A 26,197-nucleotide genomic window follows, 5' to 3' on the forward strand; every position below is an offset into this window, starting at 1 on the left:
TGTCAGATGCTGGGGAGCCGGGCGGGCGGGCTGGTGGCGGGCGGCGGGGGGGACTTGTTGTTCTTCGCGAAGTCGGAGCCCCAGAGCGCGGCGGAAGCGGCGGTCGAAAAGGAGCGCGAGAGTGAGCGCGAGCGCGAGGAGAGCGCGTGCCCGCGAGGAGCCGCCGCGCGCCCGCGCCCCCCGCGCGACTCCAGGTGAGGAGCGGCCGCGCGGGGCTGGGCCGGGCCGGGTTGGGGGCCGGGGGCGGGGCGGGGCGGGGGCGGTTCGGGGCCGGGGCCCGCGCGCGGCTGAGTCACGGCCGCCTTGGACCCGCGGCGAAGTTGGGCGGGACCCGGAGACCCCGGCCCGCGCACCTGCCGTCAGGTGCCCTGCCGCGAGCGCGTCGCGCAGGCCGGGGCTCCTCTTTCTCAGGCCCGGGAGCGCGCCCCGACCCCCGGGCCACTCTGAGGTAGAGCGGGAGAGGGTCGGTCCTCCCGGGGGCCGCGCTGGGGGAGCCCGGGGCGTGTCGGCGGGCCCGGCGCCCCCTGTCGAGCCCCCCACCGCCTGCTTTGGCTTTAGCCCTGGGAGATGCGCTCCGAGGCGGGAAGGCGGGGGTTGAAAATAAACGGCCACGTGCAGGGAAGCGCGTGGTCGCGCAGGGCCGATACGGCCGGTGCTGCCCTGCCTGGCGGTGGCTGCCCACCCGCGCTCGGCGGGGATGGGAGAGAGGGCGGGAGCGCCAGGACTAGGGGAATCAGGACCGATGTCGCGTTCAGAGCAGCTGACCTGCCAAGGGTTCCCAGAAGGGAGGCCTTGGTGTGGAAGCTTTGGGGTGGGGAGGGGGGCAGGGCAAACGTGTCTCTTTCCCTAAACCCAACAGCCTGCAGTCTTCTCTTCCCCACCTGCGAGTGGGGGTCTCCATCTCTTCCAAGTCCAGTTGCGGGTTCTTCTGTGACCCTGCTGAGTTGGGGGGATGCGGTGTCCCCGCCCGCGGGCTTCCGCAGGCGTCCCCGGGAGGCTGGGAGGGGTCCTGGGCATGCTTCACTCTCCACCTAGCTCTAAGGTGCTGCAGACCGCTTTGCCTTCTGTCTGTCATGGTGTTCTCTCTGGCCACGTGTTGTGAAGTCTTTTCACAAAGCGGTACACAGTCGTGGAGCAGTTGGTGTTGGGGGTTGCTGGAAGCTCCCTGCTCTTTCTGTCCTGCAGTAATGATTGTGTTCTTGTTTACCTTTCACGTTGCTCTATGGGGCCAGGCAGGAATGCTCTATGCTGAATGAATTGTTAGTGCAGAAGGTCCCCACACTCAGCCGCCTTCTCTCCCCAGGCGCCTGGCCTCAGGAAGCTCCCACGGCTGGTGCACCCACGCCCCGCACGGCAGATAGAATCAGTGGCTTCCTGAGCTGGTGTGGCTTGGCCGCCCAGCCTGGCCGCCGTCCCCTGTCCCCACTATTGGCATTGGCATTGGCATTGGCGCGGTTTTGTTGCTCCAGCCCTCACGGGGAGCAGGGCTGTGTGCCCTGGGAGCTGGGCGGTCTCCAAGCACCCTGCCTTCTGGGGTGGGGCTTTTGAAAGTGTCCCTCTAAGCAGGTGGGAGGGGTCTAGGAAGTTTAAGGTGGGCTGTGCAGGTGGGTGAGGCACACCTCCAGCCTTGGGTTGCAAAGTAGGTGACACCTTTTGGAGAGCATCCCTCCCTGGGCAGCCCAGTAGGTGTGTTTGCTGGAGGGGAGGTCTGCTTTCAGATCCTAGCGCTGGTCCTCTTGTGATCCCAAAATACAGTTCCCTGACTCAAAAACACATGCAGGGCTTCTCTTTGGAACACGTTTACTTTCTGTGCTTGAACGTAGCTGGACTTTGAGGGACGCGATCCAAGTTCAGCCCCACTCACTCAAGGTGGTTGCTAAAAATGGGAGTTGAATTGGAGCTACTCAGGGAAGCTGTTTCTGGGGCTTGCTGCGTCCCAGCACTGTCTCCAGGGCCCAGCTGCCTGAGTGAGCTTGCTTTCCTGACCCACCGTTTTCCCTCCGCATGTCCGTGGCCCCACATGTGCTCCTTCTGGGGGCTCCGGGAGCTGGAGAGTCTATGAACTGGCTTCCGGCAGCGGAGGAGTCCGGCCTGCGTCCTGGTTATTCCCGAGTCTGAAGGTTTCTGGAGTGGACTTGCTGGCTTTAGGGTCCAGTCCACACGGGAAATGGAACCCGGCAGCTGTGAGCTTCTCTGTGTGCTGCTCCGAGCAGTAAACAGTGACTCACCCTCCCCTCTGCTCCCCGCCTCCCTGCTCCCGGCCACTGGAAGATGCATGGCTCCCGTGTTTACTTTTGCTTTTTGTAAGTCACAGACTCGTCATGTTTCCTCTTTCTTCTAGTTTCAGGAAATTGAAAGTGTTCTCTTCAAGTCATAGATCCTTAGAACAGGTGGAAATAAATGTAGGGATCACACAGTACACTCTCCTGCACCCCCACTTTAGATGAGGACACCGAGCCCGGAGCCTCCCCACCTGGCCTGTGGCGGCAGAGTCTGATATCCGGAGGGTGGGGAAGCACCCTGCCTGCTTTCCTGCGCCATGTGTGGGCTGCCCTGGATGAGGGGAGCCAGGAGGTCCTGAGCTGGGGTGGCCCCGATCCCCTCCGTTCGGTGCATTGCTGCCATGTGTGCTCAGGTGGCATGCCTCTCCCTTGAGGAGAGTTGAGGGGAGCAGGTGTAGTTAAGAATGTCCCCTGCCCTCCATCCAGCAAGGGAGGCAAACCTGGGACAGAAAGACCAGGACTAAGTTCTGGGCTCACCCTGATGTGTCCTTGTGAGAGAGTACCTGCCTACCACAGGGAGGGCAGGAGGGGGCCTTCTGGTGAAGCAAGGGTTGGGGGAAGAGGGTGGGAGCCCAGCACTGATCACGGAGGCTCTGGAAGCCAGAGGTGGGGGCCTGGAGGCGACAGGTGGCCAGGGGAGTGAGGGGCTCAGGAGGGCCTTCGGGCAGGGGTTTCTTCTACCTGCCCTGGGGCCCTCATTTGAGGGACCAAGGCCCAGACAGAAGCAGCCAAAGCCTGAGCCAGGTAGCGCTGGCGGGCCAGAGCCTCTGCAGGAAGGTGGGCTGAGGCTAGCTGGCCAGGCTCAGCAGGCGGACATGGAAGGAGAGGTGAGGCGTAGGGGATGACTTCTGCACGAGTGCCATGATGGGTCGTCATGCACTGGAGACACAGGATGCAGGCCGGTATGGGGATAGGGCGCATCTCCAGGGCCTGTCAGACATGTGGGCTGTGTAATCTTGGCTGGATGTGGAGGTTGGGGGCCGGTCGAACCCCTGGGCAGCCATGGCATGGACAGAGCCCCAGAGCGGAGCCTGGAGACGGGAGGACCACCCTGAAGGTTCCCGGGGGAGTGAGGGGCCGGGGTGTGGCCAGGGAGGTCCAGCAGTCAGCCTGCTGTCAGCCTAGCCGCCGCCTGAGTCACCTCCGGACAGAGCCAGGATGACACAGCTTCCTCGAACTGCAAACGCAAGGTGACCAGACGTCCTCCAAGCCAGGCAGACAGTCATGTCTTGGCGGAGGGCGGCCAGCCAGGGCCAGCTTGCGGACTGGGTGTGGGCCGGGCTGGTGGGGTACACCCCCACATGGAGGGGAGCGGGGTGGGAGGTATGAGTCCTCCTGGTCCTGAGACCTGTCTTCAGTTGGGTGAGGCGTCAGCTTGGGGGGCAAGCTGGCTCTGTCACCCTGTGCTTGTGGGACACGGGCCCACTGTGCAGCCAGCTGGGAGGGGTGCCCAGCTTTGGGTCTCCCCCTGAGAAGGCCCACAGCCCCCCAGAACAGAGGTGGTCACATCACGGTGGCATCTGGCTTTGGGGTTTGCACCCATCAGGGTGAGTCAAGGGGCTTGTTTTCTGCAAGGAGCAGAGATCTGCTCCAGGACAGAACCCTTTCTGTCCCTTCCCATTTCCCTCCTACCCTTCCCCCTCTCCCCAAGGAGACCCCCTTGGAGAGCTGGGAGAGCGGGCGTAGAACAGTTGGCTGGGAGGGCTGGAGGGGGCAGGCACGGGGAGTGGCAGTCACCTTCACTCCACACAGAACAAGAATGAGAGTTTTTTTGAGAGCCCACCCTGTGGGGTGTGGGCTTGTCCAACTGAGTAAGGGTCAGAGCCCTGTCAGACTCCAAAAGCCTCTTTTCTGTGACATCCTCTAGACCTCGGACTGTCTGGGTGGGGACGTTGTGCCCATCAGCCGCCTGGCTTTGCGGGTGGACCAGATGCCCCCCAGGGTCCCGAACCTGAGTCCAGCCCAGTGAGGGCCAGAGCGCACTGCGGATGGCCTGGGCTCTGAGTTGCCCCAGATGAGCTGAATCAGACAGTGGGCTAGCAGTTGGTGTTTGTTAGGGGATGCAGGATCGGGGATCCTGGCCTCCAGCTCACCTGGCCCTGGGAAAGCCCTTCTGGACTCTTGAACCTGGATGACCTGGCCCGTTCTTTGTGTGGCCCGAAGGGAGGGCTCCCTAACTTGTTCCCAGCTGTGCCGTCCCCAGAGTTGACTCCCCATCTAGACTGCCGGTCCCTTTTTTTATTCTTTTTCAGCGTAGTCTTGCCCTTGACTTTGTTTAGCTGCACACCAGGCCTTGGGTTGAAACCAGCCTCCCTCAGTCAGGAGAGCAGTGCCCCAGAAGGTGTTTCGAGCTCTCAGGGCTGACCACGCAGCCCTTCTGACCAGCAGCGTCCCCACGGCTGTGGGAGTGGAGTGTGGAGGTTCACGGTTGCCTTCGGGGGTGTCCCTGCCTGACTCTGGCCGTGGAGCTGCTTGGGAGGCGACTTTACTGGAGTTCAGGAAAGCCCGTGGGGAGCACGTGCATGCGTGGCTGAGGTTCTGTCAGTCGGTGGTGGCAGGACTCGGTGCCCGCAGTGTCCTCTCGTGCAGCTGCTGGAGAGGCGGGTGCCGGCTGGTGGCTGCGGCAGAAGGCGCAGCTGTGTGGCTTGCGCTCTTGCCCGGCCTGTCGGGGCCTCGGTCTTTCAGCCTAGCTGGGGTCTGGCTGAGGCCGGAAGGTAGTTTCTCTTGCATGTACTCTGGCGGCCGCGAGGTTGCGTGAGGTTCAGAGCTTTACATGCGCAGTTTGAGGGCAGTTGTTCTAAAATCAGTGGTTGTACAAACTCGCACACATTTGAAATGCGTTTCTGAACCCGTTTTCAAAAGCAAACTGTCGGGTTTTTTGCCTTGCATGTTAGCAGGGACCTCAGGTCACTGCTGTCTGCTGGGGTCGGCAGAGGGGCGTGATGGTGCCGCGTCTGCCCATGTACTGAGCTCTGGAGAGACTGGGCAGTGCCCGGCCTACTCCTCACTCCCCGAGCCGCTGCCGAGTCTGCGAAGTGCCCCTTGGAGCAGCCCACCATCCAGCAGCTGGTGGGCAGGGGGCCGTGGGACAGTGTCTGCCCCTGCCTGGGACTTGCCCACCCATGTCAGGGTCTCTGGTTTCACAGGGGGCTCCTGGTGCAGGCCCCAGGCCCCTGGGGGCTGGGTGGAGCCTCCAGTCAGGGTCTCACCTGGCATCACCTGCTCTGCCCAACCAAGGTTGCAAGCTGGACAGAACCCTGGGACCCCTAATTCCCATCCCCTCACTTTCAGAGGAGGAGAATAAGGCTTGCGGAGAGAAGAGCTTTATGGCTTATCCCCCAACTTTGTCTCAAGGCGATGATCACCTCCATGTGTACTCCCATTCACTCTTAGGCCTCACATTGCTCTTGTTGAATAGGAGCTCTGACGATGGCTGGGGTTCCCCAGAGGTTAGACCCAGTGTGGCACCCTCCCACAGAGAGAGGTGTCCCTCCTCGCTTGGACCCCAGTGGGCCCTATCTATGCCGGGGCTGTCATCTGTCCTGTGCCCAGAAGGCAGATGGGGTGCAGAGCTGGTGGACATGGGGCTTTGCCCAGGTGACCTCAACCTTGCAGACATAGCCAGTGGACCCTCCTGGGGCCTCTGCGGAGTGGAGGGGGCCGAGCCCATGGAGTGCTGTGGCCCTGTCCCATGACCATCCTGGTTGCCTGGACATTCCCCCAGGCACTGTCATGGAGGGCAGGTTCTCTGAGGAGGTGTACGCGCCCTGAATGCAGCCCCATGGCCCCAGGTGCTGACTGAGCCGGCCCGCCGGTGTGGGGAGGCACGGATGCCCCTGCTGCTCCTGCTGCTCGGGGTCTGAGCGGAGGTCCCTCCTGTGCTGGGGCCTCCCTGTTCTCGTCAGGCAGGCTGGGCGGTGCGTGTGGGGTGGGAGGGCCTTTGGTCTGTGGGAATGTGAGCTCCTCGCTCTGTAAACAGCCGTGACTCACCGCACAGCTATGTGCTGGTGGCTCCAGGCCCTGTGCGCTGACGTGTGCTGGGATGACACCCAGCCCGTGGAAAAGTTTCTCAGGGCTCTTCCAGCTGCCTGGCTCCTGCCAGCCCTCTAGGTGGTCTATCTGGTGCAGTAGGACCCCTGCACCCGGAGGGAGGAGTGCTGGTTGTGGCCCCCCCACCAAAGAAGCTGGGGGTCAGGCTGCTGTCAGGAGGCAGCTCCTGGTCCCTGCTGCCGTTCCCCCGTGCTGCTGCATGTCTGCGTGTCTGTCTCATGCACATGTGTGGGGGGTGCAGGGGAGCCTGGAGCCCCCCCGAGGGAGGGCCCCGCCCCGGCCCTGCTGCTGTGCTGCTCGCTGTCATCCAGTGTCAGCTCCCGGGAAAGTGGCCGTGTTGCCTGGGCGATGGGGGGCCCAGTGGCCTGGGCACTGACACCCTCCGGTAACGGCAGGCTGGCAGGGTGCTGGAGGCAGGAGCAGTGGGAGTCGTGTCTAGGCCATGCCACACGCAGGGTCCCAGGGCTTTCGTCCCAGGGCGAAAGAAGGCGAGGTGGAGACACCCACCCTAGTCCTGCTCACGCTGGAGATGGAGGCTTTGGTGAGGCTCACCCCCCCTCCCCCGCCATGCATTTCTCTGATGTTCTTTCTGCTCAGTTCATCCTGCCTAGTCCCTAACCCAGTGACAGAGCGTGCCAGCAAGTCTAGGGTCCGGTCCCCTCTGCCCACCCTCCCCCCAGCCTCGGGGGCTCACGGGTTTGTTTACTGTCCCACAACCTGTGATGTCTGTGCTGGCTGCCCAAAGCCATTGTTGCTGTGGGCTTCTCCGTTTCCATGACGACCATCAGGGGTTGGCTACGTCCCAAGGTCGCCATGGCAACTATCAGAGGGGAATCATGCTTGGGATGCTTTGGCTGGCTTTTTCATGAATGATTAGAATGTGTGACACAATGCAGACGCGAAAACTAGAAGGGCGGGCTACAGCGGGGGCTGGCGGGCGCCGGGGACAACTCCCGCCAGACGGGTTCATGAGCTCGCACAGTGGCGGCTCCCCACCTCCCGGATCCTGGCTTGGCTGCTGGAGGGGGACCCCGCCCACCTGGTGGGCCTCAGGTCAGGGCTGTAGGGCAGCCCAGGGCTGGTGGTGATGTCACAGCTGCGGTGCCCTGTGCAGAGGTAGGTTTGCTGGGAAGGGTGGGGCTGGGCCAGGGCGGGGGCGTGCTCCCCCCAGGGCCCCTTCCTCTCCAGCCAGGCTACGTCAGGGGGACTGGGGGCTTCTGCCTGGGCAGGGTGCTGTCCTGGGGGCCAGTGACGCCCTGTAGGTGCTGGGTGCGGCCCATCTCGGGAGGGGGCTCTGCTGCTGTGCACTTTGGCCCTTAAACGTGGTATCCTGTGCCTCGTGGTGCCAGCGTCTCAGCTCCGAGGGAGAGAACAGGAAGTCACAGCTGCTCTCACCCAGTGGCCCCCAGGCGCTGGTGGCAGAGACCTGGCAGGCGGGGCGGCATGGGACTGCGGTGTGGCTGCTGGGCGCCTGGTCAAAGTGGGTCCGGCCAAGGGGGGTCTGGGTTGCTCCACAGTCTGATGCTGGAGTGTGTGTGGGGGGTGTGTGGCCAGCTTGCCCACCCTGCGGGGAGTCCCTCAGCACTGGCTGGCTCCTATCTTGCTTTTGGGGTGACATGGAATGAGGACATGAGCCTCCTCGGAGCCACTCTGTGGTGGGGATGTCCCCGCTTTAGGTCACTTGTGACAGCAGCAGGCCCCATCCCCAGCCTGGCCAGCACCTAACCTCACTCGTTTCTGTGTTCTTGTGTGATTTTCTAGTTCCAATTTCCAAGCCCTTCTGTTCGGGTGACTGTGCCCAGGTTATGACGACTAATCCCAAACCAAACAAGGCGTTAAAGGTAAGCGGGGCTGTGGGTAAGCAGACCCCATTTCTGTCCCGGGCTCAGGCCTAGGAAAGGTCCCTTCTGGTTCCAGCAGCGCTTCTTTCCCAGGATGGCCCTGAGTGTGAGGAAAGAAGCCCTGTTCCCTGGAAGGGGCTGTCGGCTAGAAGATGTGTTATAGAGCAGTGGTGACAGAATTGGGGGTCATGGCCTTGGGAGTGGGCAGCTCTGACATCCAAGGGGATCAGTCCTTGGGAGCGAGTCGAAGGGGTGGGTCCCCATTGGCTAGGAGGTGTTCATCACCCCAGCCCCCAGGCGTGGGTAGTGTGGCCTCCGTCCTATGGAAACAGGGCCCAGGCAGCATACACCCTGGCTTCGGGGGCCCAGCTCTGGCCAGCCACAGTGTGTGCCGGCTCCTCGGGCCTTCCCCGCTTCTGGGGCCGGCAGCGTTTTTTTGAGTCAGCTGTCTCATCCTGGGAGCAAACCTGGGTCTGGCAGGAGAGGGGGCTCTCCAAGCATGCCCAAGCCCTTTCTGAGGTTCCGCTGGGTCTGAGGGGTGTGGAAGGATGGGCTGCTGTGCCTTCCCGTGCCCCACCTGCCTCTGTGCGTCCTGCCCCCCGGGAGATGTACAGAGCAGGGCACACATGCAGGCCGCAGCCTTGCAGCATCTGGGTGGCCAGTGGGAACCAGGCAATGGCCAGGTGTAGTCAGCGGCCCCCATCCGAGAACCGTCAGCATGACGCTGGGTGCTGGCATCCCATGACCCTGCAGGGAGCAGCCCTGTGCCTTGCCGGCAGACTGGAGGCCCGCTTGCACCACAGAAGGCCTGCTGCCAGCTCTCCCCAGCCCAGACCCGGGCTCCCATGCCCACACGGTTTGAGCCGTCCTCCGGGCTCCCGCTGTGCCCCTTTGCTGACCGCTGTGCCGTGGCCCCTGCAGGTCAAGAAGGAGGCGGGTGAGAACGCCCCGGTGCTCAGCGATGACGAGCTGGTGTCCATGTCAGTGCGGGAGCTGAACCAGCACCTGCGGGGCCTCACCAAGGAGGAAGTGGTGCGCCTGAAGCAGCGGCGGCGCACACTCAAGAACCGGGGCTACGCCGCCAGCTGCCGCATCAAGCGCGTGACGCAGAAGGAGGAGCTGGAGCGGCAGCGGGTGGAGCTGCAGCAGGAGGTGGAGAAGCTGGCCCGCGAGAACAGCAGCATGAAGCTGGAGCTTGACGCGCTGCGCTCCAAGTACGAGGCCCTGCAGACCTTCGCCCGCACCGTGGCCCGTGGGCCCGTCACCCCCACCAAGGTGGCCACCACCAGCGTCATCACCATCGTCAAGTCTGCTGACATCTCCTCCACCTCCGTGCCCTTCTCGGCCGCGTCCTAGTGCCCAACGGGGGGTGGGGGTCTGGGTGGTGCGGCTGGAGCACTGGGCAGGCGGGGGGCACCTCCCTCGTGCCCATCGGAGGGTCCCATGGGGAGCAGACCCCTTAACACCCGAGTACAGTATAGACTCATGGCGGGGACAAGGTTGCTGGCTGAAGATGGGGTCTTGTGAGACCGTGTGCTGCACGCCTTCCCACACGCACGCACACGCACACGCGCACACGTATGCACTCGGCCTTCCTCTGGGCCCTGCCAGCTCTCTCCAGACTGTCCTTTTCCCAGGGGGGGGGTCTCACGCTGGGGGGCGTCGGGAGGTATGGAAGGAAGGTCTGCTGGAGGTTCCTGGCCCTGTGGCCCAGACGGTGGGGGCTCTGTCCTCCACGTGTCCCAGGAGTGGCTGCCGCCGTCCTTCAGCTGCCGCGGGAACCTCCTCCCTGCCCTGAGCTCTGGTGCTGCAGGAGGAACCGATTGTCCGTGGGGACGGAAAGCACCACGAGCCTGCTTTAGCCTTAGCGGAGACTGCACCGTGCAAGGCAGAGGGAGGGAGGGGGCTGCCTAAGGGGCTGTGTGTGCGTGCACGTGTGCTCGGGGACGCGCCTGCCATTGCACCGGCACCAGCAGCACCAGGCCCTTGGGGGAGCAGCTCAGGGGGCTGGTCACTGGGGGGCCTCCGGGGTCTATGCAGCAGGAGTTACAGGGGCATTGGGAACCGTCCCTCTGTCTGAGTGACCCCAGGGAGTACCCTGTTGGATCAGGAAGGTGGAGCCCTGTGCAGGGAGGGGTGGCAGGGCCTGGAGTGGATGTGCGCAGGTTCTGTATGGCGTGGGGTGAGGTGGGCAGGGGCCTCAGGACTGGGTTGTGGCTCTGCTGGGAGAGGACGGGCAGGGTCTGAGAGTGAGGAGGGTGCGGTGACAGGGGAGGTGACATGGCACGGGGCCTGGACCTTTCTCCTGGGGGCACCTGGGTGGTCTCTCGGTGCAGAGGACAAGGGGACACAGCCACCATGGTGCTTAACCCTCACCCGGAACCTGTACTTGCTCTTTCTGGCACCTGGAACCCCATGACCTTGGTGATCCTTGCTGGGGCTTCCCACCCCTACAAGCCTCGATCGATTGGGGCTTCCGGCTCCCACGTGCTGAGCTTGGACTGCCTCTCCTTGGCCTTGCTGGAGAGAGGCTGGGGCTTCGGGGCCTGGGGGTGGGCGGTGAGCGCAAGCTCCCAGCCTCCTCTTGGCCCTGCCATCCAGCACTGAGGGAGACCCCCAGCAAGCCGCAGGCCCCCCGCCCGGGAAGAGGAGGCTCAGGCAGGGCTGATGGCCCCAAGGGCTGCATCCTCCTCTTGCGTCTGCTGTCGCGAGTGACCAGTGAAGGTCTGGGGCCTCCGTCGCATTGCATGCGGCCTTCACCTTGTCCTGGGGAGAGGTGAAGGGTCTGGGGTGTGCTGGATCCTTACGGAGCAAAAGGCCCAGTGTGTAAAAAAAAAAAAAAAAAAAAAAGCTGTTGATACCATAGCCATGGTAGGTAATCCACATTGGATATCGATAAGGACCATGGGGAAATATTTAAAAGAGAGAAAGTATATATATATATAAAATTATATACACATTTTATCGTACAGATTTTTCGTAATTTTCCTGTTTTTACTGTAAATCCCTAATAGAGCAGAGCTACAGTGGGGGTGGGGGTGGGAGCCTGTCACCCCTGGCTCTGGGGAGGGAGGCCCAGGCTGCCTGCCCTCTGCCTGTCCCCGCCGCCTGCTTGGCCTTGGGGGGACCCAGGAGGAGGGAAGACCAGAGCCTTCTCGTGCTCTGCCTTCCAGCTCGCTGAGACTCCACTGTCACAGGTTTAACGTATGGATGCTCTTTATGTAAGAGAAAAGGCAAGGACCTCTGTCCCTGGGGTTTGTCCCCCCTGCCTTCTGGGCTTCAGATGCGCGGGTCTTTCCCGGGGGCGGGGCCTCCCGCTTCCTCACCTCTGCTGCTCAGCTGCTCCGTTTCAATATTTATTTTTGTGCTACTTTTATCATGGTATAAATTATTGAGAAGAGACCCCACGTCGTGGTCCTCGTCCGTACGACACGTGCCCCGCGCCTGCCCCGCGCCTGCCCCTTCCCCTCACGGCCACCACCTAATTTATTGCTGTACATCTCTGCCGTGACGCTTTTGTACCTTTGCAATAAAGAGTTTTCTGGTTTCAGACCTGCCTGGTTGTGTGGTTAGTGCGGGGGTAGGAGGTGTCAAGTCCCTGAGTGCAGGGCACCGCTGTTTGTGAGGGGCTTGCCACCGCCTCCATGTCCTGCCCCCCGCCCCACTCGGTGGTCCTCACCTGCGAGGTCCATCAGGACAGCCCTGAGGTGGGGAGAGGGTCAGGCCCGTGGAGGCGGCCGGGCTGGCTTTCCAAATGGTGGGCCCAATTCCCAAGTGCCCTGTCTGCCCCAACCGGGAGCCTCCAGCCTTTGGACATAGCCTTCTCCAGCTCCGATGGCTCCCCTCCCCACCCCCACCAGGTGGTATGTGCCCCAATCTTGGGCCAGGTCCTGCCACAGGTGAGGTGATAGACACTTGGCCTGGGGTAGACAGCAGGGTGCCTAAAGTAAGCAGGCTGTCCTGCAAGCCGGCATTCCCCATGGGCCTTCCCCACCCCTGTCCCTGAGGGGCAAACATGTCAGCACTTGGCCTCAGCCTCTGCAGGAGGGCAGACTTGCAGGCCAGGTCTCAGGCTTTCTAAGACCCGCTGCCCCTCCTGCCTCACCTCTGCCTGAGCTGATGGGACCGCTCACGCCCACGGTCATTGCCAGCAGCAGCTCGGGTGGGGTGGGGTAGGCTCTAGGGGGCCTGTTCCCTCCCTTTCCAGTCCGCTGGCTCCCTTCTGTGAAATGGGTGGGGAGTGGAGTGTGCCAGCCCTGTGGGGTCGCTGTGGCCCCCCACATGGCCAGGCCTGCTCCCCCTGCGAGAGCTCTGCACGGTGGCCCAGTGACTGGAGCTAGGGCAGGCCTGGACCCCAGCCCTGTCAGGGCCCCTTGGAAGTTGGCGAAGGCTGCTGCTCCTCCCGGCCCAGTCATCCGTCTCTCGGGGCTGCCTCCTTTGGGGTGGATTGCTGCGACCATTTCCCAGGTGAGAGCGCCGAGGCTGGGAAAGGCCCTGTGCGGTGGGGCCCAGAACTGGGAGCCCCCTTTGTCGTCATGGATGGCAAGACGTGCCTCCCTCCCTCCTCGAGAGCGCCCATACTCCCCCTCCTCCCCGGGGAGGACGAAGCCAGTGAGGTGGGGGCGACTGTGATCTACCCGTGGGTGGTGGGGCACGGCCTGACTTTGTGTCTGAAGGAGAAGCTGGGCCTCATCCCACAGAGGTCTGTGGGGGCTGGACGAGTGCAGGAGCTGCCTCTGTGGGGCTAGTCTGTCTCTTGCCGGCTGTGTGATCAGGCCCCTTTCCCCAGGCTTGTGAGGATTCAGGGCAGGCTGGGGTCCGGGCCCCGCCCTCGGCACACTGTGGACACAGCACACGGGGCTGCTGGGGCCTGTGCTGAAGGCGCCTTCTAACCGGGAGCCCGCACTGCGTGTGGTCACTGGAAGGGGGTCCCAGCCCACATACCCCATGCACATGGTTTAGGCAACTGGGGCCCTAATGGGGTGACCCTCCCCAGGCAGAGGCCTGCAGGGCCACACCCCCATTTGCCCACAGGGGGTCTGGCACTGGCCCCCTCTGAGTCCTCCAGACAACCTCCTGCCCTGGTTGCTCCCAGAGCTGCTGACTGAGCCGGCTGTGCCGGAGTGTGGCCCACCATGGTCCCGCAGCCGGGATGGCATGATAAGGCGGTGTGTGTGGGGGGTGCTCTTCAGCTGGGTGGCGGGGTGGCGGCCTGGCTTATCTTGCCAGGCAGCCCGGTGGGGCCTTCAGAGAAGCTGTGGCCTTGAGTGCTAGGTCTGCAGGCCTAGGGAGCAGGGAGGATGCGGGGCGGCCCCCGCTCTGGCCAGGGCCGGGCTGCATTTCTTCTGACCCTCAGGGGTCTCCTCAGGCACCGGCCTGGCACACAGGAGAGAGAAGGCCGGGGGAAGGCGGGCTCAAGCTTCACGCTCCGTTTGCGCCCCTTGCTGTCTGGGCCTGTGTCCATCTGTGGTCTTCATGGCCCTTCAGGCAGGGCTGGCTGCAGGTTCATCTTAAGGAGGAAGCTGAGCTCCCAAGGGAAGGGCAACACTCCGGGTCTCCTAACGGCGTGGGGCACAGCCTTCGGTCTGCTTGTGAGCTCTGTGCCCTGCTGGGCTCTGAGCAGCACCCCGGATCCTTCCCCCAACAGCAGACTTAGCACCGTGGGGCTTGTCTGAACACCCCAGTACAGTTGGCTCCTCCAGGGCTGACCCTGTGGGAACAGAGGCCACTGGAGTCTGTAGAAAAGCCAGGTGTTTATGTACAAATAAGTATAATTCATCTGTGAGCTGCCTGTGCCCTGTGGGCTGGTCAGGACGAAGTCCCTGTGCAGGTGGCCCCGGACACCTCCCAGAGACCCACATCCGCACGTCGGGTGGGGACTTTCAGGAGTCTCCTTGGCTGGAGGGGCTGCACGGTGGCCTGGCAAGGCCCAGCTGAGGCCCCCTACTGGCCCACCTGTCTGCACCCACAGCTCCCATGATCGTGGGGTGGCTGCTTGCTCTCCGGAGGCCGCCCTTCCCTGCAGAGGCCCAGCCTAGAGTCCGTCCATCCTGCTGGCGCCCGCTTCACAGCAGCCCCTGAGCAGACGGCCAGGGGGCCAAGCGAGTCCCAAGCTCATCGGATAAGCTCCGATGTCCCGTCTGGAGCCATGGGCCTACAGGGGAGGCAGGCTGGACAGTGGCCCCACATTCCTGGAAGGAGGGCTCCCAGAAGGCTTCCCCTCTGGCAACAGGGCTGGTGGGTGAGGGGCTCTGTGCTTGGCCAGAGGCCCGGGCAGACAGGTGGCAGCCAGGTGTCCAGTGACCTGTGGCCCTCCTACAGCTCCTCCGCGGGGATCAGCATCCGCTTCTCCACGTTCCGACTCTTCCGGATCCCCCCGGGGCCACTGGCTGCACTGGGATGGGCGCCAGGGCTTGGGGCCTCATGTGTGGCCTGCTGGGTGTAGTGCTGGTAGGTCGGCGAGAAGTTGTGGACGGCGTCCTGCACAATGTCCTGTGGGCTCATGGTCTCTTTGAGGCCGCTGGAGATGCTGTGCATGGGTGCCTCGGGGGCTGGGGGCAAACGGCACATGTGTGGGGTCAGTGGGGGTGCCCAGACCCGTCATGTTGCACTCAGACCCCAGCCCTGGGGACATAGCCCTGCTCCCCACCAACCTCTGGGCTGCCCAGGCCCTGGACTTGGCCAGCAGGGGGTGATTTCAGGACTGCTGAACCCCAGCCTGGATCCTCCCCTCAAGCCCCTGCCGGCCTGTCCCAGCCCAGACTCCCCAGAGGACACATCGATACCTTGGCCGGCTCCTGCCTTCTCCCCAGCCCAGAGTGAGCCCTTTATGCTTGTGGTCACGCCAGGCAGCTGGAGCAGGTGCAGGCCATCCCTGCCCGAAAGGGTCATTCCCCAGGGATGTCTACGTCTCTGGGTGTGGTGGGCAGGGCCCCCCCAGGCTTGGGAGGCATCAAGCCCCCCCACGGCCAGACATCCAGTCCAGCCCATCTCACTCAGAGCTTGGGGCCTGGGCCAGATGCAGATGTGGGCCCTGTCTAGGCTGGGGTTCTCCCCAAGGGTTGTCTGTCAGTGCTCCTCCCCGGGCCCACTGTCCGTGCGCCCACCCACTCTTGCACAGGACCCGGCCAGTGCACCTGGTGAGTTCTCTTTCTTCTCTGCGTACACCTGGCAGCTGAAAGCATAGCGCAGGGCAATGGAGGCAAACAGCATCTCAATGCAGATGATGAAATTCTGGTAGCCAGCGGCCAGTGTGCCAGCCCCGAGCTTGCTCCCATCGATGACCTGGACCTCAGGGATGACCCCACACTTCTCCAGGATGGCTAGCAACATCCCTAGGGGATGGTGACAGCCGCTCAGGCACCCACCCTGCACAGGCCTCGGGAGCCGTGTGGGGTCTGTGGGGGAAGATGAGGTTCCGGCCCTGCAAAGGCTCCCCCAGGTGGCCCTGGGACGTCCCATCCCCGTGGTCCTGTTCCATGGAGGGAGAGGCTGATGTTCAGGGGTGTGGTTACCTCCCACACCATGGTCATGGCCCAGTGGGCATCTGGCTACTCCCCACATGTCTGCTCTGGCCTCCCAATCCCAGAGCTGGGGCTCACCCCTCCCCCCCCACACTGTCTGCGGGGTGAGGTCCGGGAGCACCCCCATCCTGGCCCCAGGCCTTTGCTGGGCCTTTCCACCCACAACAGCCAGACCTGCTGGGTGGGGGACTCAAGGTTTCCCCTGCACCATGGCTTCCAGCTGAGGGGATGGTGGTTCTGACCTGTGCTCCAGCCAGGGAAACCGAGGCCAGGCCTGAGGGCACATGGGGAACTGGGGACTGAGGTGGGATGGGGGCAGGCTCTAGGCTCCACCAGGGCCCCCATAGCGCACCTACCCTGCCAGAAAGAGAGGAAGATGACCGCCTTGATGGTGAAGAACTTGAGGACAGGCTCAAAGGGCTGCAGGAGCTCCCTGGTGGCGAAGTAGAAAAGGAACAGGGCGTAGAGGGCCAGGCTGACGGAGACATTGTAGATGAGGGTGACGTAGAGGTAGCCACTGTGGATGCTGGGGCCAGAGCAGATGCGGGGGTCAGGGTGGGCCCTAAGCCCTGTGCCTTCCCTGCTATCCCAGCCTGGGCCCTCCCTGCAGGCCAGGCAGGCAGGTGGGCAGCACCCGAGCACAACGGCCAGGGAGCTGGGGGGGTCCCCACGCAGCTGTGAGGACGTAGCCCTTCTCCCTACAAAGGCCGCCCTCTGTCCCTCTTCCCCGGTCCAGTTGTGCACAGACTGAAGGACTGGGCCTCTACACTATGCACACACAGGCAGACGTGTGCTGGTGTAGGAGTGCGTACGTGATGTGCGTGCACCTGTGGGTGTGTTCATACACACACGTCAGCACTGAGCATGTGAGGGTGTGCGTTCACGTGAAACCACATGTGTGCCTGCTCATGTGCACGTGTGAGCATGTGAGTGTGTGCATCTGCTCGTGTGCATGTGTGTGCGTGTGAGGGGGTCTTGTGTGTGTGTGTGAGGGGGTCATGCACATATGTGCATGCATGTGTGTACCTGTTGTGTGTGTGTGTCAGCATGCGTGTGCAGGCTTGTGTGCATGTATGAGCGTGTGTGCATGGGCTCGTGAGCCTGTGTGTGAGCACGCTTGTGCATGTGTAAGCATGCATGTGTGCACCTGCTTGTGTGCATGTGTGAGCATGTGTGCATGTGTGCACCTGCTGTGTGTGTGTGCGTGTGTGTGCACTTGCTGTGTGTGTGTGTGTGTGTGTGTGCACCTGCTGTGTGGACCTGGTGTGGGGCTCCTGGGCTGTCTGGGAGGTGCCACCAGTGGCTCCCTGGGCCTGAGGGCCTGAACTCCCCTTTGGCTCTCCTTCGGGAGGGCGGGCTGCAGGCCGGGATTGGGGGTTAACCCACGGCAGCGAGGCTCCTAGCCCTGTAGTCAGGGGCCCACTCCTCCGGGTCCGTTTGCTGCGGCCTCACCCTGGCAGTCTCCCGGGAGCACACGTGAGGACTCAGACTCGTGCTGAACCCCCTCCCTGACCTGGGGCCCGCACCCTTCTCCCGCCAGGCTGGCCCACCCCTCCCACCCCTCCCAGGCCAAGCAGCCTGGCCTTACTTGAAGTCCCCGTCATGGTATTTGCCGAACGCCTGCAGGACGATGGTGACCAAGGCCATGACCGGCTTCACGATACAAAACTGCAGTGTGGCCTGGGGAGGACGGAGTAAGGGGTGGTGGGGGGTGTAGCTGGGAGAGCCAGGGCAGGGCAGGCCAGACCCCTACGCCCCCACTCACCTGCTTGCAGAATCGCAGGAAGCCAATGGAGTAAGACATGCCATGCAGGCAGCAGGTGCCATAGACGCAGCTGGACCTGAGTGTGCAAGTCCGTGAAGCAGGGCCCGTGAGGACCCGTCCCCAGCCCGGCCCTGCTGCCGGGGTGCGGGGGGCCCCTATGGGCTCTGGAGCAAGATGCTTACCGGATGGGCTTTCCCCGGATCTCTGCCATGATGGCGCTCTCGCCCCCCAGGTACTGGAAGCAGAGGCTTAGGAAGCTATAGATGACAAAAGCTGCATGGCAGGGGGCCAGGGCGGGCAGCAGTGAGCTTGGGCTCCCTGAGGCCCCGCGCTCCCCGCCATCCCTGCTGCCCCCGGCCATCAGCAGTCCCTGTGGCAGCGAGGCCCCACCCCGTTGAAGGCCCCCGCTCCCCCCTAATCCAGGTCCTGGGCCAGCCCGCTGCAGGGCCCCCACCCTTGGCACCCCCGATCCTGACCATCAGGGGAGCTGACTCGGCCCTGAAGGCTGGGGTTCCCGAGCTGGCTGAGGCCTCTCTGCGCCCTCCCTGGATCTCGCAGGAGCCCGGAGCCAGACGGCACTCACCCTCATAGCAGTCACGCACTGAGTCCAAGTAGATGTAGTGCTGGTGGCCCCCCAGGAGGAGGAGGCTGAGCCAGGAGTCGAAGGCGTAGACGGGCACAATAAGGAGCAGGCGAATGATGTAGCGCTGCTCGTTGGGAACCGTGTAGGAGCGCAGGTGCAGGTAGATCTAGGCAGGCAGAGCAAGGGCAGGCTTGGGGCACGATGGCTACGTGCCCTCCCCCCCCCCCCCCCCCGTGTAGAGCAGCGTGGGAAGCAGCGCGAGCTCCCCCGGGTGCGGCCGGCCCCTTCTGCCTGCACACTCTGCCGCGGGAACGCCTGTTTGCTCACGCTCTTGCTCCTGTGTTCGTTCATTCCAAGCCGGGGGGCATCTGTAGCCCCGGAGTTTGGCATCTCAGCATGGGGGGGTCTACAAAGGGCTGACCCCCTGGTGCCCTTTCGGGGAGGGTACATTGGGGCAGGTACATTGGGAAAGCAAGGGTCTGTGTATGAGACTGACCCTGGCAGCGACGTGGGGGAAGACGCAGTGGGGCTGGCTGGGTCTTGGACGGCCAGTGAAAGGGGCATCCCAAGATGTCCACGGGGGACCTGCTGTGCAACAATAGGGCGTGGAAGCATCAGAGGACAAAGCGGGTGTGACCCCACGTGTGTGGGAAACACGGAGTGAACACGAAAGGAAAGATGGTACTGTCCTGTCCCTGGGCGGTGGGAAATATGGCTGATTATAGTCTGTCTGGAAACCTTTCTTGACTGTCCACATCCTCCAAGGGGAGAAGGAAGAGCAGCGAGAGGGTCTTGAAGAGGAAGAGGTGCCAGGGAGCCGGGCACATGGCACCTCTGGAAGGCTTCCTGGAGGAGGTGCCCCTGAGCGTAGGTGGAGAGAGGGCCGTGGCAGAGCAGGCTGTGTGTGGAGCCCTGCGTGCGCCGGTCTTCAGAGGGCACAATGCAGTGAGTGGCAGGGGCAGACTGGCATCCGGAACAGTCCCTTATCAGTCTCTGCCGCCTGGCTGAGGCAGTGGGAGCGCCTGGCACAGGCGGCCCCTGGGAGACGTGGTTTCTGTCCTGGGGCTGGCACTACCTGGCGGGCGCCCTTGGCAGGCCCTCTCCGTCCTCTACCCCCTTACCTTCCCATCCTAAAGCCAGAGGATGAGTCCCTCTTTGCCCTTGGGGGCTCTGGAAGGGTAGAGATGGCTGCCCTCCTGTCTCGGAGGGGCTGGGGCTGGGGGCAGGGGCAGGGCTGCAGCCCACGGGGTCTCTGTCTGCCCCTCTGGGGAGGCCCAGGATTCAGAGACAGACATGCAGAAGTGCTGGGGTTAGGCTCACACAGAGCGGGCATCCAAGACCCCCACTCAGGACTCTGGGGCCTGCCCCTGCTGCTTCTGGTCCCATAAGTCACAGCCTATCCCGATTTTACTCGCCACCCAAGTGCACACGCACCACCCACCAGTTCAATCTTCCCGGCCAGAGCCCCAAGAGCAGCTCGGTAAGACTCTGTGCCAATCCTGCCTCCTCCGGGCAGCCCTCCCAATGGGCGCCCACTGCTCTTGCCTGCACTGTGCCTGCCGGTCCCTCTCATACCCTTGTGTCTACTTCTGATGTGGTTGTTTGAGACCACACAGGAGGCGGCTCTCACTGAGAAAGGAGTCCGCTCACCCCTCCCTGCCTGCCGGCCGGCCTGACCACCCCTGCCCCAAGCTCACACTCACACTCATTCCCTCCCCATCCTGAAGGCCAGTCCTCCCTGGCTCCCACACCCTGCGTTCGGGGGAAATCTCCCTCCGCCGCCCCTGCACGCTGGCCTGTTGCCACCCCTGAGGGCCCTCCCTGCAGCCGGGCCTCTGGTGGCTGCCCCGGATCCCAGCACGGTCAGGCCAGGGCCATGTCCCATGGCCAGCAGGGTCCCAAGAGAGGGGCAGAAGGGAGGGCCTACCTGGTGGCAGGTGAGCACCAGGGCAGTCCACACGAAGACCCCTGAGACGCCACGGGCCAACGCGGTGGTGAGGAAGAGGCGGGAGGCGCCCTGGGAGCTGTTCCCAATGGGGTCCATCTGTGGCCCGCCGGGCACGGAGGACGCGGAGGGCACGGCGGGCATGGCGGGAGGGGGGCTGGGCTGTGGCCAGGTTGCTGACACCAGGGGGCCGCGGGCTGTTCCCATGAGCCCTGAGGCATTAGTCATCTGCAGAGGTGAGGGAGGACACAGGGAGGAGTGAGGACAAAGGTGCACCCAGGCAGCTGGCAGCCCCAGTGCCGGCCCAGGGAGGAGGGGGTGGGGGCAGGGCAGGAGGAGCTCCTCCTGGTGGCCACGCACAGGCCACCGACAGGCCGGGGCTGCCCTGGGCGTCCCTCCCTATCCCTTCTGGGTGGTTCAAGCCTGACCGTCGTGCCTACGCCCCTGACTTGGGCTCTCCTTCCCAGGTGGGACTCAGCTGCCTGGGCGCAGAATCAGGGAGCAGACCGTGGCATCGAGTGGTCCTCCTGTCTGCTGCTCAGACTTGTGGGAGCCCACGTTTGGGGACCCAAGATGTCTGGGAACGTGAGAGAGCCCCGCTGCCCTGCCTGCCCAGAGGGGAGGGCAGTCGGAGAGAAGGCTGGACTGGTGCTGCCCGCCACTGCCCACGGGGGCGCAGCCCAGCAGCCACCAGCTCCCCGGGCCCTGCCCGGCTGTCCGGGCGCCCGGCTGTGCTGCAGGGCCCTTCAGCTCCCCAGGCCTGCTCGCTTGCTCCGGATGCCGTCTCTCTGGTCACTAGCCAGCCAGCCGGGGCACTGGGCACTTTGCTCCTCCCATGCCAGAGGCTGACCTGGCCTCTCCCCCGGCCTCCAGCCCACAGCAGGTAGGGGCCCAGTGCCTACCTCTCAGGCAGGAAGCTCTGGCTGGCCCTGGGAGGCCCGGCCTCCAGGGAAGCCTGGCTGGTCATTTGCATGGCCACGTGGCCCAGGGCAGCCCCACTGGGGGTGGGGCCGTGCTGCTCTCTGGAGTCTGTACCAGGCTTGGGGAGGGGGCCGGCCAGGGCTGGCGCCTGCAGGAAGGGACCCGGTTGGAGGGGGAGGAGCAGAGGCTTGTCCCCTCCCGCTGCTGCTGACATTCTATCTTTGCTCAGCAGCAGCTGGCTCCCAGGAAGCTGTGGGCTGCCAGGTGCCCTCACCTGCCTTTGGCAGACGGGCAGCCACGTGGCCTCTGTCTGGGCCCCAAGCAGGCAGGAGGTGTTTCAGGGGGCCGGGCTGGTGTTTGCCTAAACACAGGTGACTTTCTGTTGTGAGAATCTCGCCCAGTCTGTACGAGTTGCACAGGAAACATTGCTGGGATTGTGGAGTTGGGAGGGGGGACAGGCAGGTCCCTGGGTTCAGCCGGATGCCAGCGGCTTCTTTGCAAAGAGGCTTCCCCCACTCTGTCTTTGGAGGGTCCAGCGGGTAGGGGCCGTGCTCTGCACATTCACGCCGCTGCCCCCACTGTCGCTGCCGGGGGGCACCAGGACAGAGGGTCTGCTCTGTGCCCTTGACAGTGCACACGTTCACATCCCTTGTGGCCACCTGACTCTCCCTGTGGCCCTGGGCCATGGGTCAAGGGCTGAACTGTTGGAATGACTGAACCCTTTTCACTCACAGAGGCTCATCCACACCGGTGTGCACAGCTGTGTGTGGGAGGCTGCAGGCCCAACCCCTGGACACACGAGACCACTCCTCGCCCCTTCACCCCCTACCAGCCCCCTGCCCTCCAGGAGCCCCCAGCGGGCCTCCTCTGAGCACTGCCTGGAAACTTCCTTACTGACTTCTCTCCCAGCTGTCTCCTTGTCCTACCAATTCAGATGTCACCGTTCAGTACTGTCTCCCCCTTATATCCCACCCGGAGTTCCTGTCCGCCTGTTGGCTTTGCGCTTGCTGCCAGACGCCCTCCGTGGGAGCTTCCAGAACCCTGTGCTAGGCACACTGTGCAGCTGGCCCTCTGGCTGTGGCTCCCACCAGCTCTGGCTGGGGCGACAGGTGTGGTCTACACCGCATCCAGTCAGAGTAAGGCTCTCGTGTGCCCGAATCCCACCATCTGCCCTGGGTGCCGGGAGTGTGGGTCAGCGTGTGCGGAGGCAGCACCCTTCACGGCCCCTGGTGACAATGGCTTGGGGACCCTGAAGGGTGTACACTTAGCTATGGAGACGTGGATGGGGCTGGCAGGGGCCCAGGGACACCCCACCCCCCGTGCCACAGGTGGGGAAGCAAGGCCTAGGGCCTTCCCAGGCTGCTGCTGGGAGACTGAGCCTCCAGCAGGACGCACTCAGAAGGGCTTCCATGCTGGCCCCAGTGGGGCCAGGCCTTTGGGAGAGCCCTGAGGGGCCTTGGCCCTGGGGAGGCTTGAAGCCTGGACCCTGGACAAGACGGAGGTACTTCCAGAGCTCGGACCTTTCTTCAGAGCCAGAAAACACTGTGGGGAAGGGCAGTGGATGCTGACCTGCAGGTTGTACACGGGGGTCAGGCCCTCCTGCCAGCAGCAAGGGGGGCCAGGGGTCCCTGACCCTGGGAAGCCCCTGCCGCCCAGGGCCATCCCTGCTCTCATGGTGGAGACCAGGCCCAGTGTCACTTCTGGGTTGTTCCCGCAGCTGCCTTACTCTGAAGCCTTGTTCAGCTGTTGCCTCCAGGAAGGCCTCCAGGGATCCCTGGCTCCGAAGCCTCCCCACTCCAGGACACTGCGCACTCCCGGGCATGGCTTTGCTCAGGGGCCCTCCCATCGGCACCAGGCCATGTGTGTATTGTAGAATCCCGGCCTTCTGCCCCCAACCCCTTTCTCTGGGTCCTGACTTGTTGCTCCAGGGGCAGCCTTAGCCCTCTGTGCCATGCTTTGCCCACGTTCTTGGCAGCCACCTCAGCAGAGCCCTTCACCTCTCTGGGCCTCTTCTTTCCCGTCTGTACAGATGGGGTACAGCAGGTGGGTCCTGTCTGGGACACCCCTTTGCCTTGCTCTGAGCTCTGGGAAGGACCTGAGCTGCCTGGCCCTCCCAGGGCTGCCCAGGTGTGACACAGAGAGCAGCCCAGGTCAGGGAGGCGTGGGAGATGGGGAGGGGAAGGAGCCAGACTCTGCCCCACAGAGTGCTGGGCTTCAGCACCGGAGTCACCAGGTAGTAGGTGCAGGAGAGCTGACCTGCCCGAATTCAACCCTGCCTCCAGCAGCCAGTGTCATGGCCCATGTGCATTCAGCAGAGGTGGCTGGGCCGGCCTGGCCTGATTTCCCTGCCCGGGGCTGGACGCTGACCAAGCCCAGCACAGGACAGACCTGCCTGCCCAGGTCCGTGGAGCTGGGGCCTCTGACCCCTGTTTGTGGTGACCAGGTGACGAGGCTCTGGGCAGGTTGTTGCTGGGGCGTGGGTGGCTAAGACGCGGTGGCCGCTGTCAGACCTGTCTCCTCATCCCCACGCCTGCCTTTCACTACTGGTGACCCAATGCCCATGGCTCCTTGGCCTTCCTGCTGGCCCTGGAGCTCCTTCCAGACACACCTTGCCACGGGGGGCCCCCTTCTCAGCCAGCCTGCCATCTGGGGACATCTCTGGGAGCCTGTGGCTCCTTTCCTGCCACCGGCCCGGTCCAGCGTGCCCCCAACCCCCACCGGGCAGGCAGAGACAAGTTGGGGAAGGACAGTGGGGGCATCAAGACACCATGCTCCCCAAGGCCAGACCCCCAGGGTCCTTTGGCTCTCCAGGGGTGCCCTCCTGCTGTATCTGGGGAGTTTCGGTCCCAGCACCCGCAACGGCCCTTGACTTAACCAACAGCCACTGTGGCCAAGGGCCTGGGGGTGACTGGCCCGGGGGCACTGTCAACCAAGGGTCCTGGGTGCTCAGTTCTTTAAGCCACTCAGGTGGGAGCTGGGAGAAGTGGGGAGCAGCGGTGGGGCCCCCAGGCCTCTGCAGGCCATGGAAGGAACCTACATCCCGGGGAACCTAAGCCCCTTCTCCCCTCCTCTGGGCCCGCAGCGGGGACCATGGGTCCCTCCAGTTCTAGTTCTGGGATTCCTTGTGTGGTGGGCAAACTGGGCCCTGGGCCCCAGAGCTGCAGGAGCAGGGCCCTGGTTCGGACACACCGGGCTGAGATCCTGACGTGGGCCCTCACGGTGTCTGTGACCTTCCTTAGCGTCCCCTGCACCTGGAACCCTACTTGCAGCAGGTCAGCGCTCGTCCCTTGCTCAAAGGTGGGTCTGGGTCAGTGTGGCCCAGTACTGCTCTGCAGTCAAGGTCACTGAGGCCCAGGACCGCTCTGTGGCACTAGTCGTCTCAGTCAACCCGCTGTCCTGCCGGCCAGATCACCATCCCGGGGTTTCTCTCGACCTCTAGGCCGGTCAGCCCAGGGGACCCCACTGTGGGATCTCGGGGACCTCACTCCCTCCTGGGGCTTTCTGTCCTTTCTGAGCTGCCTATTCCTAGCCTGTGTCCCTCCCCTGGGCCACTTCCCTCCCCCAGGCCTCCGTCCCCAGAGAGGAGCTGTGTCCCTGGAGCCTGCCGGTACCTGCCTGCTGTCCCAGAGCCAGCTGCCAGCCCTGGGTGTGTCCCCGGGGGCAGCCCTCCATGCCGGGCTGGGGCAGGGGTGCAGCCCTGAGACCCTTTTTGGTTACCAGGTGGTATCCCAGGGCCTGGCAGGGCCCTGTCATCTTGGGTGGAGAGGGGGTGGGGCAGAGAGGCCCAGACTCTCAGAATTTCACCGTGCAAGATTTTTTCTCCAGGAATTCCAACCCCACTAGAGTGAATGGGACCCCGGCCTGGACCCCACCCCTCCTGTGGGTGTGCACACTTGCACACACATGCGCGCCTGTGCTCACCTCTCTGGTGGCTCGATCAGCTCTCTGGTCGGGCCCCTCGGGCTGCTCTGCTCAGGGCTCCAGGCCCCGGGGGGTGGGGGTGGGGGTCCAGTCCCGATGTGCAGCCTCTAGACCTCCGTTGCTCCTCCTCACAGCAGCCTGGGCTGGTCCAAGGCACTGCTGCTCCTGGGGGGCGGGGGGTGCCAGCTTTTCCCTGATCCCAGAAAACACCTCCTTGCCACCGCCCACCTCACCAGGCCGGCCCTGCCAGGCGGAGTGCAGCCCCGGCCACACCCTCTGCTGGGCCCTGCCCACACCCTGGGCCTCCCTCCCATTCCTCCAGTCGTGCGCTGCCTGGCGGGGGGGGGGGGGGGGGGGTACAAGCCGGCCTCCGAGTCTCTGACTTCCGGGTGTGGCCTTGAGTGGTTGCATCTCTCCATCCGTGTGGGTGGTGGTCCGATCCACCCCTGCCTCAGTGCAGTGAGGGGTAGACGGGGGGTTGCCTGCCTTCATCGAGGGACGGCTCCTGGCTCTGAGCACCCCACACAGGGGATCCGAGTGGCCTCCCCAAGAGACGCGGAGCCAACTGAGAGGATGGCCCCCCGCCAGCTGCTCCCGCAGAAGAGGGGTTTCCACCATCTCATCACGATCTCTCGGAATCAGTGGGGCCTCACTTCCCACCAAGCCCACCTCCTCCCTCCCCGCCGCCCTGCAGACCCATCTGTCTGCTTCGGGTTCAGACCATGAAGCCACAGGGGCTGAGCGCCTCCCCGCAGTCCCTCTCTGGTCGCTCAGGGCCCTCTGACTGCACACATGCCCTGGGCATCCGAGTTGCTTACTGTGTGCCCCCCTCCTGCCAGTGTCACTCCGAGGCAGAGACGCTCAGCGGCTCAGCGGTCCTGCACGTGGCTGTCTTAGTCCACTGGCTCCTAGTCATAGCTGGTTTGGGAGGCTTGGGGGCTGCAAAGCCCTGGAGAAGCCGCTCGGAGATTGCCTACAGCGGCTGCCCTCCCTGGGTTGTCGCTCGCCCTCGTTTCTGAGCCACGTCCCTACATCCACTAAGAAGGAAGGGCGTGCAAGGGATGGGGTCTGGGGGCGGGGGCACCGTGCGCAGCTCAGCGGAGAACTGCACGGGGCAGATGGCACTGGAGGTCCAAGGGTATGACCTTGACGGAGGAGCCCCTGGTAGTCTGGGCTGGAGGGGCTGCAGACGAGCCCCCTGGGCTTTTACTTCCGTGGGCCTATGGCTCGCTGGAAGGTGTGATGACAGTCTGATCACTGGTTAAGCGCCGTGTACAAAAATAAATCTACATGGCACCAGCCACCGCCTGTGGGAGCTGCGGCTTCACCGATGGCTCCTCCTGAATCATGGCGGCCAAAGCAGAGG

The 26,197-nt window shown here is 63.8% G+C and overlaps 2 protein-coding genes across 8 annotated transcripts; one reads left to right on the top strand and one right to left on the bottom strand.

The window, feature by feature from the left end:
- Positions 1-15: 15 nt before the first annotated feature.
- Positions 16-11,723, top strand: MAFK (MAF bZIP transcription factor K). 3 transcript variants are annotated; one of them, XM_059414276.1, is made up of 3 exons: positions 16-194; positions 8,094-8,173; positions 9,095-11,723. In XM_059414276.1, the coding sequence occupies exons 2-3, from the start codon at positions 8,138-8,140 to the stop codon at positions 9,527-9,529; spliced, it is 471 nt and encodes a 156-aa protein (XP_059270259.1). In that variant the 5' UTR covers positions 16-194; positions 8,094-8,137; the 3' UTR covers positions 9,530-11,723. The 3 variants fall into 3 exon arrangements, with proteins under 3 accessions (XP_059270259.1, XP_059270260.1, XP_059270261.1); XM_059414277.1 differs by lacking the exon at positions 16-194 and adding an exon at positions 307-448; XM_059414278.1 differs by lacking the exon at positions 16-194 and adding an exon at positions 7,139-7,448.
- On the bottom strand, positions 11,001-25,088 carry TMEM184A (transmembrane protein 184A). 5 transcript variants are annotated; one of them, XM_059414274.1, is made up of 9 exons: positions 24,832-25,086; positions 19,972-20,217; positions 18,045-18,210; positions 17,644-17,734; positions 17,462-17,537; positions 17,285-17,376; positions 16,053-16,129; positions 15,310-15,507; positions 11,001-14,724 (listed from the first exon to the last, which is right to left on the bottom strand). In XM_059414274.1, the coding sequence occupies exons 2-9, from the start codon at positions 20,215-20,217 to the stop codon at positions 14,489-14,491; spliced, it is 1,182 nt and encodes a 393-aa protein (XP_059270257.1). In that variant the 5' UTR covers positions 24,832-25,086; the 3' UTR covers positions 11,001-14,488. The 5 variants fall into 5 exon arrangements, with proteins under 5 accessions (XP_059270257.1, XP_059270253.1, XP_059270254.1 ...); XM_059414270.1 differs by having other exon boundaries at positions 16,053-16,222; XM_059414271.1 differs by lacking the exon at positions 24,832-25,086 and adding an exon at positions 20,892-21,022 and having other exon boundaries at positions 16,053-16,222.
- Positions 25,089-26,197: the final 1,109 nt, after the last annotated feature.

This window comes from Mustela nigripes, chromosome 11 (assembly GCF_022355385.1).
Source record: "Mustela nigripes isolate SB6536 chromosome 11, MUSNIG.SB6536, whole genome shotgun sequence".
Taxonomy (NCBI): domain Eukaryota; kingdom Metazoa; phylum Chordata; class Mammalia; order Carnivora; family Mustelidae; genus Mustela; species Mustela nigripes.

Excerpts from the sequence above, each read along its gene's own strand:
- MAFK (XM_059414276.1), top strand. The coding sequence starts at position 8,138 with ATGACGACTAATCCCAAACCAAACAAGGCGTTAAAG. Across the intron at positions 8,174-9,094 it reads AACCAAACAAGGCGTTAAAG|GTCAAGAAGGAGGCGGGTGA; the intron begins GTAAGCGGGGCT and ends TGGCCCCTGCAG.
- TMEM184A (XM_059414270.1), bottom strand. The coding sequence starts at position 20,217 with ATGACTAATGCCTCAGGGCTCATGGGAACAGCCCGCGGCCCCCTGGTG. Across the intron at positions 15,508-16,052 it reads CTTCCTCTCTTTCTGGCAGG|GGATGTTGCTAGCCATCCTG; the intron begins GTAGGTGCGCTA and ends ACCATCCCCTAG. Across the intron at positions 14,725-15,309 it reads GAAGAAAGAGAACTCACCAG|CCCCCGAGGCACCCATGCAC; the intron begins GTGCACTGGCCG and ends GTTTGCCCCCAG.